Genomic DNA, 13,303 nt, shown 5'->3' on the forward strand with positions numbered 1-13,303 from the left:
TATATATAACTAGTAAAATGTCTCTATTATCGCAATTGAACATTGTAGTTTCTTTTAAACGGTGCCGTTGTTTCAGATTGAACTCATGTTCCAAATCATTTTTGCAGAGTTGGATCTTTACTCTTGAGGCATGCTTGGTATTTCATTCACAGCAACATGTGTTTATGGCACCGTCACCTTTCACTTATGGGACAGCAGATGCATGTGCGGCAGCCTGGTGTACGGTTGCATGCTAAATAAAATTAAAAAAAGACAGCGTTACGTACCATTTACAGGAAAACCTGTTTAAATTTGAGCCTAAAAGATGAAAGCTATAGTTCACTTTGACCTGCAGGTTGCTGTGAGTGAAGGACACTCATTCACCCCTTGTCAATGTTTTGTAATCCTTTTACAAATATGTAATCTTACAAAGTCCTCCGTGCAGAATCAATAATCAGTAAATGCAGCTCTGTGGTAAACCACAAGTGCAACTTTAAGCCCTTAGTTCTGCATTAAACTTTTCCTAACACCTCTCTGTCTTAGTTGATCTTTTTTTTTTTTCCATTTGCAGTAGTTTGTGATCTTTATGGAAAGCAGCAGCAGCTGATAACACACCTCAAAGCCTGGTCTGTTCCCACACACACAGTGATTATCTTTTCAGCGTTCCCAAATGTTCAGACAGTTTGAGCAAACATGGAAAAAGCAAACAAACAAACAAAAAAAAAACCTTCTGTCCAACACTTTCTATGACGTTCTTAAACTGTGGACAAGCTGAGTTTCTGCAGCGTCCACCCGGCCAGATGTTGGGGTTGTTTCTGATGTAACCTGTTTATTGCGTTGCTTCAGCAGGATGACAAAGAGCGATGAATAGGGAAGCTGGTGAGGCATTGTCCCCCTCTGCTGCACTCAGACTCACACAAGCCGAAAACACAAAGCATCTTCTGTTTGAAATAATAACGTGTGAAGCAAATACGTTCTTAATATATTAATAAAGTTGTAACAGGTAGCTAATTTGTGTTTTTGAGAAAAACAACGATCAGCTTCTGTCAAAGAAACAAACCTGAAATCTCAGTTTAATCACGATCTGAGCATGCGATTTCTCTGTTATTCTGGAAATGATGGCTTTTGTTGACGTCACGTGACTTTGTCAACAGATAAGATTTGTGACCAGATCAGTGATGCAGTCCTGGACGCACATCTGAGGCAGGACCCGGATGCTAAAGTGGCCTGCGGTAAGTCGGCGAGAATTCACAATGATCTCATATTCTGTTTGTAAAAACTGAGATGCCAAGAAATATCCAGTGAAGACACAATGCCATTGAAAATAAAACTACCACACCACCTTCATTTACATTTAATACAGCTGCACAGCAATATCATTGACTGGGCATTACGGGGTTTGTTTAGGACAAGACAAAAGACTCAGCAGTAGAAGCAGTGCTGCTTTCACAAGCCACGTAAATTGCACAAGTGCAACACTTACAGCATATAAAATTTAACTACGACTCAAAAATGGCGCCAATTACCAATTATTAACATTGGATAATTATAAGCAACACAGTGGAAATGCTTTACTTGCCTTGGCATGTTGGATTCTTAGCCTGGTTTTTGGTTATTTCAGTATCTGATCACTTGTGAGCAATCATAGAGCATTGAAATGCCATTTCTAGATGATTTGTTGCTCATTTAATAAGACAAAGCAGAAAAGTGATGTACCAGGCCACTATGCAGGACAACACTGTGAATTTCACCCTATTATTAATTCTGGTTTACGCGCACCACTCTGAATGGGAGCACATCAAAAGCGACACATTTCAGAAACCTGACAGGACTTGATCCTTCCAATACTCCATCATGCATAGTCAGCTTGGAAATGGTTAAACAGCGGCTTTAGTAATGTTGACAAAGAATACAATGTCAGTTTAGCTGAGTGCCTAACCTCTGTGCATACAAAGTTAGACCAGATTTCAATTCTGACTTCTTTTGTCTTTTTAGAAGACTTAAAGTTCATCACAATTTTATTTATTTTTGATTTCTGTCCCAACAACTTTGACAAAGAGAGGCATAAAGGCAACCCACTAAGCTCGGAAGCAGCCACCCCAAAGCCTCCAGATACTGTAGCACCACACAGGCATCCTGAAAGATCTTCCTGATTCTAATGAATCCGTTGTGATTGACAGAAACTGTGTGTAAGACCGGCATGGTGCTGCTCTGTGGAGAGATCACATCTCGGGCCAACGTGGACTATCAGAAGGTGGTGAGGGACGCTATCAAACACATTGGGTACGACAACTCTGAAAAAGGTGAGGCACGTGACACAGAAAGCAACAGGGCAGAGGACTTGTGTTGTTATTGTCTTTAACCCTGAGTTACATTGTTTCCATCCGCAGGTTTTGACTATAAGACATGTAACGTGCTGGTGGCTCTGGAGCAGCAGAGTCCAGACATCGCTCAGGGCGTCCACATTGACAGACGAGAAGAGGACATCGGAGCAGGAGACCAGGTGGGCAAGACTTCACTGTGGTGTGATGTCAAAGCTATGATGTGAAACAATGTTGTTAGGGTTTATCAAACCGACTAACTGGGTCAAGGTCGCTTAGGCTAAAATCAGCCTGAACATATGAGTAACAAAATGGGCAATGCTTAAAAATATTTTCACATATAAGCCATAAAAATAAAAAAAACCTCATCCACTGTTCAGACAGTTTAGTGTATGGCAGAAGCGCAGATTTTAAACGTTAAAATCAGTCTCCTGTGGCGTCATATGTGACATGACTGAAGAGCTTCAACTTTGACTTTGACATTGTGAGAAGCTTATAAGTATAATTTCATATATTTTGCATTTCTTCTGACTTTTTCCGTCCCTTGCAGGGTCTGATGTTCGGCTACGCCACAGATGAAACAGAGGAGTGCATGCCTCTCACCATCGTCCTGGCTCATAAGCTGAACTCAAAGATGGCGGAACTGAGACGCAACAACACAGTGCCCTGGCTGCGCCCTGACTCTAAAACACAGGTCAGATTTTCTGCTGAATTACTGCAAATTTCCTAAGTTCACTCCTGGAAAAAACACTTTACCAGTCCTTCTCTTAAATGATTTCTTTCCTCGTCTCTGAAGATTTTATGGGCATGTTCTCTCTTATTTCACCCTTCTGAAATATGAATGAATGAGTAACTAATTGCTATAAAAAAAAATTACGTGGTGAATATAGCAAGGCAATTTCTTCAAATTGAAAAAAAGGGAAAGAGAAAACAAGTATTTCATTGCATGACATAATACCTTAAGGCAACATTGTGTTAAAACAATCCCAGTTCCACATTTAAAATAACTACTAAAATTGTGAAACACATCAGAAATGTATTACCACAGAAAACACACTTCTGCTTTATTTGTTTGCCTAAGACTCTACAATGACCTAAGACTCTACAAATGGAGAATTTGACACATAAAAAAGATTCAAATCTCCTCTTCATACTAATTATTTGACTTTGTGTTTGTCTCGCAGGTGACGGTACATTATGACCAGAAGGATGGAGCTGTGGTGCCTAAAAGAGTCCACACCATCGTTATTTCTGTCCAGCATGACGACGGCATCTCTCTGGAGGAGCAGCAGAGGATCCTGAAGGAGAAGGTACTCACCTTGTAGACTCAGACGAACACGTCCAGCGGATTCATTCATAAGTACTAATTCACTGGTGAAACGTCTCCTATCAGGTGATAAAGGCCGTGGTTCCAGCTAAATATCTGGACGACAAAACCGTGTACCACCTCCAGCCAAGTGGCCGCTTTGTCATCGGAGGACCGCAGGTTGGAACGAGAGTTAGAGAGATAAAACAAAACAAACTGCGAGATTTCTTGTGTTCACGCTCTACTTTTGTTGACCGTCAGGGAGATGCTGGTGTTACAGGCAGAAAGATCATTGTGGACACATATGGAGGCTGGGGAGCTCACGGCGGCGGGGCCTTCTCCGGCAAAGATTTCTCAAAAGTGGACCGCTCGGCTGCTTACGCCGCTCGCTGGGTGGCAAAGTCTTTGGTCAAAGCAAAACTGTGCAGGAGAGTTCTGGTTCAGGTGAGCGCACAGTACCAGTTCAGTCGCTGCACATCGCTGACAGCTTTGCTGATGAAAATGTGATTTTAATCTATATGTCTTTTTTTCAGGTGTCTTATGCTATTGGTGTGGCCCATCCTCTGTCCATCTCGTTGTTCACATACGGCTCCTCTCAGAAATCAGAGTCAGAGCTTCTCAAGATCGTCAACAAGAACTTTGATCTGCGCCCCGGAGTTATAGTCAGGTAGTCTCACACGGCTTTTTATGTCTCACTGTGTTTATGGAAGCTTTTTAAAGTTTTCAAGCGAACATAAGCTAAAACACTCACCTTCAGGTTAGATCTCAAATAAAAATTTGAATCTGTATCTGCATCTCTAATCGTTCTCTTCTCTTTTTTTTTTTTTTTTTTTGAGTCTCAACTAATCAATAAAAATTAATCCAGTAATAAAATTATAAATAAAATAGCAATCTGCAAGAAAAAAGTAATGAAATGAGACCTATTAAGAAGTTTTTGGACTTTTAAGACGTGGCTGTTTTCCCATGACACCACTGGGTGGCGCCAGCCGTCATCTTTTGGCTTATGATGAATATTTTCCACATAGCAGTGGTCTGCAATCGGTTCCAGACCCACACGCGGCTCTTTAGACTTTCCACAGTGGCTCCTAATAAAACATTGTGGAAAACATTTTTACACTGATGTTGCTTTAGATATAAAGGAAACAGTAAAGATTTGTGGTACTTTTATGTGTTTTATGTTTACTTTCCAATAGGGTTGCTATGCTGAAAGAAAAAAATAAGAGCATTTATTTATGTGCTCAGAATTAATTTCCTTCCAATAAAACCTCTGACATTCTTAAAATGAGTCGCTACGAACTGATTACTCCTTGGATGTTTACTTCCACTTTGTACATGGTTGCCATGTCAGCTATTTCTTCCTCATGTGTCTTGTTGTTTTCCATAAATACAAAACAGTTGGTCTTATTCTAGTCCACCTCAATCAAAGTTACTGGTTTAATATTAATTTAATTCAAATATCTGATACTGTGTCTGAACTATGCTCAATTAATGTTAAGGACCGCAACAAAGCAACGAAACAAAGCTTACATTCATCTTACTTATTATTGAAAATTTCAAATGTCATCCGCGTTTGGTCTGCTTGGCTTCATTTATATGAGATATGCACATTTCTTGACAATTCAGATTTACATGCTTGCTTGTGGTTTCAGGGGTCTTTTTGCCAGTTACCAAACAATATTTTAGGTGGAAATACGAATTTTGTTGTGTCAGGCTGTGTTATCTTGCCTCCATAAGTTTGAGACCTCTGTGTAACTCATCTTAACCAATACTGCATTTCTTCTGTATTGTGTTCAGGGATCTGCAGCTGAAGAGGCCGATATACCAGCAGACGGCCTCGTACGGCCACTTTGGACGACCAGAGTTTTCTTGGGAGGTGCCTAAGGAGCTTGTTTATTAAAAACTTCTTGTCTGGATCGGCCACCTTGAAGAGCAATCGAGATGCTTCTTTATGGACTGTAATGTCCGACTCATTCAGATGTATAATTAACCCAGTCAGACCAAAGAGACCGTTTCCAGTGAAATGGGAGCTCCATTTCCACTTCCTTTGAACAGAACTGAAATTACCAGAAGTAGAACTTTCAGCTTTTTATTGTACATTAGTTGATCTTAACTTGCCTAAGCTCTGTACTAAAACCAAACTTAGAAAAATATGTTCAAGTTGCTTAAGTGGTAGAAGGTTCTTCAATGAGAAGAGCTTTAATGAATCAGCGGTCCAAAGCAAATGATCAAACCAGCTTCACAACAACAACAAAAAACACTCTTAAGATCATTACTTCCGTACAACTACCTGAGGAATATAGTTTTTAGAGGGCAGTATAAAGCAATGAAACAACCTCAACTTTTAATCCTAACGAGGTGCTTCTGACAAATCAGAAAATGCAGTTTTCATCGCATTAACTCAGCGGAGAAAGATTAAAAATAACATTGCGTCTTATATTTTAGGAGTCTTTACTTTTTCCTGTACATGTCCTTGGCTGTCTAAACATTGCAGAAACATCAACATTGTTTATACGTCAACAAAATCCACGAGATGGGATCATCTGTATCTTTGTTGTTGTTTTTTTCATTTTTGCTGTAAGTGTCGCTCAAATTGGGGAAATTGTCAAACTGAACCTTGCTTTGCTTTGGAACTTTGTGACACACAAAACTGAAGCTAAATCGTTTAGTGGACCATCAGTGTCTTAATTTATTTCCAAAATCACCCAATATTCTGTGTTGCAGATGTAAAATTCCCTTCAATAATACTGACTTCTCTATGTGTTGCTTTTCTGAATGCGAGTTTGCTGCATCATGAAATCTCTTTGCCGTCGAGCTCACTGAAACTCTCCGTTGTGGCATTAAATCTCCTGATTTAGAGGAAAAATAGGGTTACTGGAAGATTTTCTAAAGGGCATTCAGACATTTTAATTTTTAGCTTTCTTTTTTGTTTAATCCCTTTGAAGAGACTGTAGAGGTACTAAGTGCGAGTGTGTTCATCTGCAGCCAACAATGTGTATATAATAAGAGGTTTTCCTCTATTTTGAGGTGTCAGTCATCTGTGCCATCCTCTGCCATCTTTATAGGCAGAGAAAATGGACAATGTAAATAATAAACCCATAAAAGGAGAACAGATGTGAACAGCTGCCTGCAGCAACTTTTATTTTGCAGAGGGTAATGGAGAAAATTGTATTTTTCTATGCAATACTAATATAATGGAAGACGGCACAAATATTGCTACATCTATAGATCCATTTAAAATAAATGTAAATGAAACCTGTTCATGTCATACTTTCCCGTTTTTGAGTAGTTCAGAGTTTCTGTTCCCCTGAGGTAAATAAATCACATAGAACTGGTTTCTTTAGCCACTCGTAAAAAAAAGGGAAACACAAGAAAAGATGATATGCAAGCAAGTGTTGTTCTATAAAAAATCAGAAAAGGGCTGATGGAGTCATGATGTCTCCATAGCAATTCCCCTCGAGTCACTTGCTGCATATCTTGATATTTTTTTTTCTAAATGAACTAAACAAGTTGGGATTTTTCAAAAAGATTCTGTCCGCTATGCTTCTGATGAAAGTGTAATTTCATCAGAAAAAAGGAAGAAAATCTAGCAAAGGTTACAGAAAAAAAAACATTTACTTTGAAGTTATTTGATTTCTGCTCTGCTTTTCTCACTTTTTATCTGTTTATTTGCACCTGTGGTGCAAATAAACATGCCTGTCGCTGTAGATGGTGCCTGTTTGTTATTTATTGTAATTTAATAGAAGATGTTCATGATCTAAGGGTTTTGGCTGTTTCAACAAATATATTCATACATAGAAGTAAACAAATGTATTTAACTTCACTGATCAAAAATATTCGCCCAGCCCGATTTGCAGCATTGTAGTTAAAGATTGATCCTAACCCACATATTCATACTTTGGACTTTTTAAAAGTTTTTATTCATTAAGCATTACAATATACATACAATCTTGTCACTTTGCATCAAAAATAGAATTTGCAGCCTACAACTCTTTGGTTACCGATATAATACATAAGGCACATGATGCACTTTTTTTTTTGCCTTCAAGCAAATGGGGTACCGAATACTTGATTCTAATGTGGCTTACATAAGCTGATTAGCTTGTCAAGATGTTCTCACCAGTGACCTACTGATTGCAATATTCGCCACACTTTCTTGAGCATCTTGCGCAGTTACAAAAGCTACGATTAAAGCTACGTATTTTTTTACACGACAGAGTCTCGATTTACAAAAGAAATCTATGATATCATAGCTAATGTCTACTGAAAAAGCAGCACCTATACTACACGTCATGACATAAAACAGAAGGTAGAAGCAAGCAGGTTTCATTCTGCTTCGAGTTAAACATTGTAGCTGGTGTCCGAAGAGTTTCCTGAGTGCAAAGATCCAATAGATCTATAAACAAGACAACAGAGTAGATATGGTGACATGAGGATGGGTTTGTCGCAGGGAACTGATGTACTACTAGTGTTCTGAGATGCACAAAACAACAAATAAGTATTTCTAACCACTTGTATTAATTTTTTTGCATTCTATTAGCAATATGCTAATGCTAAAAGGAGAAAATACTTGGAGGATTTGACAAACTAAATTCAGGTAGAAAACGCTCAGGTAGGAGAGCTTGTGGTTATATAAAAAATAAAATCAGTCGTTTGTCATTCTTTGACTTCTGTATGCGACGTGACCCAAGACTCCAACATGAAAATGACGCTATACTGTGCTTGACCAGCAGAGAACAGCAGGCGACCCACGCTCATTGATATGTTGCAGCTGCGGGGGCTTCTCCAGGTCTAGCCTTTTGAAAGTTTACATTCAGCCTGAAAGTTAATTACTGTCTGACAGATTTGCTTCCAAATTACTGGCACTACGGCAAGATGAGGCCACTTGTATTTTAAGGCAGCGTTGATAAGAGCCTGCTTATGAAAGTATTAAAAGAAGTGAGGCCTCTGCTTTCTCCGATTTTCACACTGATCCCTTAAAAACAAAAAGTAACTTTGCTGTCTTCGGTTATCTAACTGCATTTTTCTGTAGTTACTTCTTGGCACTCACATGAACCCTCTCTCTGTCAATGAGTGATCTTCAGTCTTATTGCCTACGTAGAGCGGATATTACAGCCAAGCAGAAGGCAGAAGTGTAGGGAAACCCCTTTTGAGTTGCAGCACCAATTACACACACTTATTTTTTTGTGTGTGTGTAAAAATCAAATTTTAGAAAAAAAATAATAAATTCACCCTTTTTCTCTTTGACTCAGCAATCCCAGAAAGATGAGCCAAATCAGCTGTAATGTTCTGAGCTACAAAGACAAAACCAGCAGGTAAACTAAAAAACACATTCTTCTCGTCCTTAACGGGGAATAATAGGATGCAGCCCTTTTGTTAGAACCTGAAAACACGTGTTGCATCTCATCACTAAACCCAATAAACCAAGCGCTCTGGCTTGAATTAGCTTGTATGCATCTGGTCACTAAATGCTCTTTTTCCTATTCAGTAAATGGCACAAAACTGAAATATTTAGGGTTGAATATCAATCTAGAGTACATGTTTTTTTTTTCTTCTTTAAAAAAGTAAAAAAAAAATAAAATAGACTGGCTTAAAATGAGTTTTTGAATGTAACAATGTAAGGCACGCGGTGCATGCTTTCTATGCAGACGTAAATGCATTCTGGGCGTGAGTACCAAGAAGACTTTTAAAAAAATAGTCTTACAGATGAACAGCTGCATAAGAGGTTGGAGCACCAACATGGCATCCCAAACAGAAAATATTCAAAGTCTATTGAAACTTGGTCAAAGAAAAAAAACCTCAGAAAGAAAATATATTCCAGGTTTTTAAGCTTTGCAATCCACTTTGTCTTTGGCTTGAATACAAAAAGGCATTTGGGTATGGAGAAGAAATATTGGTTAAATAAGGTAAAAATCCTTGTAGAATACCATGAGAAAGGACACTAAGGTTTGTTCTTTCTCCAGGGTTGAGTGAAACATTTCTGTACTTTATCGGTAACATCCACATACTGTCTCTCAGTCTCAGCACTGTAATACTGTCAACTGGGCTGTCCGGCAGCCTCTCCTTCTGTGCGTCCGATGAAAGCATCACGGTGGGGATGAAATGGTCCAAAGCGGCAAAGTGAAACAGTTTACAGCTGGGCTTGACCAGTACGTCCTCCATATCTGATGACTGACAAATAACTCTGCATCTTCTGGTCGATAACAACCGGTCTGAATGAGGGGAAAGCTGGCTGTCACACCTGATCAATGTGCAAAATGCAAATAAGTTCATTGGAGACAAATCCCGATGCAGACAGAGTAGAAAGTAAGCAGCAGGTATTTACCCACTCTGCCGTGTAACAGCAGCTGCACTGGCCTTTTCTTAGAAAGCGTGAAATGAATGTGTCCCAAGATGCAGAATTCAACTAACCTAACCGTCTGAGTTTGACAGGAACAGAAAAAAAAATAAAAAAAAGTGACAGCAAAGCTTCAGGATGTGGCTACAGTATGGACATGGTTTCAGGCTGGTGAGGATGAGACTGTCCTCCCATTCCGACCAGCGTTTCCAGCTTCAGTTCTCTCCCAGCAGATCCCAGGGACCCTCCCCGCGCCAGCACCGCCATGGTGTCTCCCGACATGCCGGCGAACTCGAAGGCGAACGTCCCGTAAAACAGCATAATGATGACGCAGAACACCCACTCAAAGATGGCCGAGGCGTGCTGCAGGACGAAACTCTCCTGGCAGAAAAACACGCCGCCTGAAAAGTGTGGTTAAGGAAAGATCAAGATCTACAGAACAGAAAGCTTGAAGCTGTCCATCAACCAAGCTCAGCCAGAAGGGAATAAATCCACCTTTAGGTGTCACTAATGGCATTTTTTTAGGAGTCACACTCTACAAGATTTGCACATTCAAATCCATTGTAAATAGCTAGCGTTTTCAATCTTGTCAAAGATCATCAACTTTATTTAGGTCTGGACTTTGATTAGGCCAGTCTTAATACATGAATACACTTTGATCTAAACCTCTCCATTACCCTGACTCTATGATTAGTACTGTTATCCTCCAATTTCAATTCTTTTGCCATCACGAACAGATTTTCATCCAGGACAACCCTGGATTTACCATCATCTTATCAATTCTGACCAGAAAATGCATCCATAGTATGATGCTGCCACCACCATGTCTCACATATCACTACTCTGAAGAATTTTTGGGGCGCCATGGAATCATGGCTGAAAAGGATACTGAGCACCAAGCCCACGAAGGCCAGCAGGGTCATGCAGAGACGCAGGTGGGCCACGTAGTACTCCCCCTGGGTCTTGGCCAGTCGGTAGGTCAGCGCCGACTGCAGGCACACGAACAGCATGCTGGTGGGGAAGGCGATGCCTGCTCCGACATAGTGGAGAACTTTGGCATTATCCACCTGATGAGAGAGGAGAGAGGAAAAGAAAGAAAGGCCTTGTTAAATAAGTCGTAGCATAAAGATAAGCAGCTCATGGAATAAAGTTGGAGAGAGGAATAAAAGATGGAGGAGATGCCAGCACTGAGCCGGTCACAGGAGTCATTGTGAACAATACACAAAAGGAGTGTGTGACCACGTTTCCCACAAACGGGTACAATGTAAATAACTTCGAACACAAGTCATAGATATTCTGATCAGAGCAGAGTCAACGAAGCCTTTCCGAAATTATAAAAGCTGCTAATTCAGACGGATTAAGAAGAGTTGCTTTTCCTGGTCCATGCTCATAGATTAAAGGAGATCTGGAGTTACAGTAATTCTAGTGGTTCATTAGAGCAATGGCCTAGAAGTAATGCACTTCTTGTTTCAAAGCCATTGACCTGGCTGATGCATACTGAACATTCCTGTGAAAAAACTACAAATCAGCAGTCACAAAGTTAGGTTTTCAGATTAATCCACATCAAATATAAATCTCAGATACACATTCTTTCACATATTTGCTTAAAAAGAGCTAATTAGACAATGGGGCGGCGGGGGAGGGGTTAAATCAGAGGACTTGCTAAAGAATTCACTAATTGAAAATCAATATTTTCTTTAATAGAACTGCATCTATATACTCCATATACAATCAGGCACTGTAGGCTAAAGATTTGTTGGGCTACATATTCTTTCATAATAAAATTTCACAGATATCCAAACAAAACAGCCTTATACTTTTTATGACTGTGCTGTCTTTACTTAATTATGCAAATAGATATTATGTAAAAGCTGTGCTAACCAAGTCTGGTAATGCAGTACAGACAAATTCATTAAAGCTTTTTTGTACAACTTTACCAGCTGTATAAGAACGGTAAAGAACAATGTATAGTTTCAAATGTTCATAAACCATCAGTGCTGTAACATGGATGAGAAACACAGCTTTCACTGTACCTGCCTTCATTTTCTGAGCTAAAAGTTTACACCAATATGTATCTTTCAAAGAAACTGGTCATATTTCTGTAGCAGCTGGTTAAATTTCCTGTATCGTGTTTTGCCATCACATAAAGCACGACTCGATTACTAAACAAGAGCAGTTTGGCAATAAGTTCCTGCAGGATGACACAGACTGACCGGCAACGCCAGTCTGACTGACTGGATTTTGTGAAGCAGCGACGGGGCGTCTGAAGATAAACATGTGGGAACAAGCCTGGCATGTCAGCATTTGTGAGCTTTGGATTTCCTCTGTGGAAACAGAGCTTGATGAAAAGAAGTGAAACTGAGACATTCAAATTAACGAGACACCTGATGTCTTGAACGCCTGCCATAAGATGTTTTAAACCAGACTTTCAAAGAAACATAAAATAAAAATAAAAAAATTTATGGGAGAATTATTTCTTCTCTATTCCAAAAAGCATTAATATGTCTGGAGGAACAGTAATCAGGAGGTGCCACCCAGCAGTCTGGTTTCCTTAGCTTACAACTTTCATGAAGACAAAGTGTTTCTCCGTCATCTAAAAAGTTATGTTTCTTTTCCTGAACAATTAGAGCGCTGAACAGGAAAAGCCCCTGTGACCACGTCACAGATGTGCTGCCAGCATCTTATGTAACAAACGTGCATCAACCAAAGCAGCGTACATTAGCACGTGCTTCGTCTATGATACGTTTCCACTTTGCTTTGACTCCTCCCACTATTCCAACTTGTCCGTTTTCACCTGGATGATTCTGAGTCTGTCAATACATTTTAGATTTGGGTATATGATGCAACGTAACCCCCATTTAAGGCACTAATTAATCATATTGAGAGCCATGATTGATTTAAATAAAAGAAAATGCAAAAAGCGTCATGGCTGCGATTGGATACAGAGGAGCCTCTGCTCCCCACGCCCTCTCTGCCCAACTACTCTGCATCAGGCCCTGCTTGATGATTCATTTCCCCCTGGCTCTTCCCGTAAATTCCTCCCATTTCTGCAGCACTGAGAGTTCGCAGGCAAAGTGGGAAGAGGGCGAGGGCAACCTTTTTTTTAAGTGCACACAAACTGCCACATCTGCAAATATGTTGCACTGATACAAAACAATCACTGCTCTGTCATAGACTTGTCCAAACTTCTTTCTTGTTTCTATGACTTCATACAAACAGAAGTAGAGTCCTCCAATCATAGACTGTGGGATTTTGCACTACATTTCAAAGACAACAGTGATTTGCAAAAATATTTATTTTCACACCACTTGAAATTTTCAGATTTTGTCGCATTGGAAGCTCAAATAAAAAAAATTATATATA

At 39.7% G+C, this 13,303-nt stretch overlaps 2 protein-coding genes across 4 annotated transcripts in view; one reads left to right on the plus strand and one right to left on the minus strand.

Annotated features, from left to right (window-relative positions):
• Positions 1-6,862, plus strand: part of mat1a (methionine adenosyltransferase 1A) — a 7,306-nt gene extending 444 nt beyond the window's left edge. The window contains exons 1-10 of one of the 3 annotated variants that reach the window (XM_008429579.1): positions 551-605; positions 1,134-1,211; positions 2,160-2,282; positions 2,370-2,482; positions 2,851-2,994; positions 3,485-3,610; positions 3,694-3,786; positions 3,868-4,050; positions 4,140-4,273; positions 5,401-6,862. In XM_008429579.1, the coding sequence (XP_008427801.1) occupies positions 2,180-2,282; positions 2,370-2,482; positions 2,851-2,994; positions 3,485-3,610; positions 3,694-3,786; positions 3,868-4,050; positions 4,140-4,273; positions 5,401-5,503 (999 nt within the window). In that variant the 5' untranslated portion in view covers positions 551-605; positions 1,134-1,211; positions 2,160-2,179 and the 3' untranslated portion in view covers positions 5,504-6,862. Of the gene's footprint in view, positions 1-550; positions 606-1,133; positions 1,212-2,159; positions 2,283-2,369; positions 2,483-2,850; positions 2,995-3,484; positions 3,611-3,693; positions 3,787-3,867; positions 4,051-4,139; positions 4,278-5,400 lie in introns of those variants that run through there. The other 2 variants (XM_008429578.1, XM_017309071.1) reach the window with 2 other exon arrangements.
• Positions 6,863-7,493: 631 nt separating this feature from the next.
• Positions 7,494-13,303, minus strand: part of LOC103476872 (transmembrane protein 150A) — a 27,612-nt gene continuing 21,802 nt past the window's right edge. Inside the window, exons 8-9 of the mRNA XM_008429577.1 lie at positions 10,830-11,007; positions 7,494-10,341 (exon numbers count right to left, since the gene is read on the minus strand). Of these exons, the coding sequence (XP_008427799.1) occupies positions 10,085-10,341; positions 10,830-11,007 (435 nt within the window). The 3' untranslated portion in view covers positions 7,494-10,084. The remainder of the gene's footprint in view (positions 10,342-10,829; positions 11,008-13,303) is intronic.

The sequence above is a fragment of the Poecilia reticulata genome, linkage group LG15 (genome assembly GCF_000633615.1).
Source record: "Poecilia reticulata strain Guanapo linkage group LG15, Guppy_female_1.0+MT, whole genome shotgun sequence".
Taxonomy (NCBI): domain Eukaryota; kingdom Metazoa; phylum Chordata; class Actinopteri; order Cyprinodontiformes; family Poeciliidae; genus Poecilia; species Poecilia reticulata.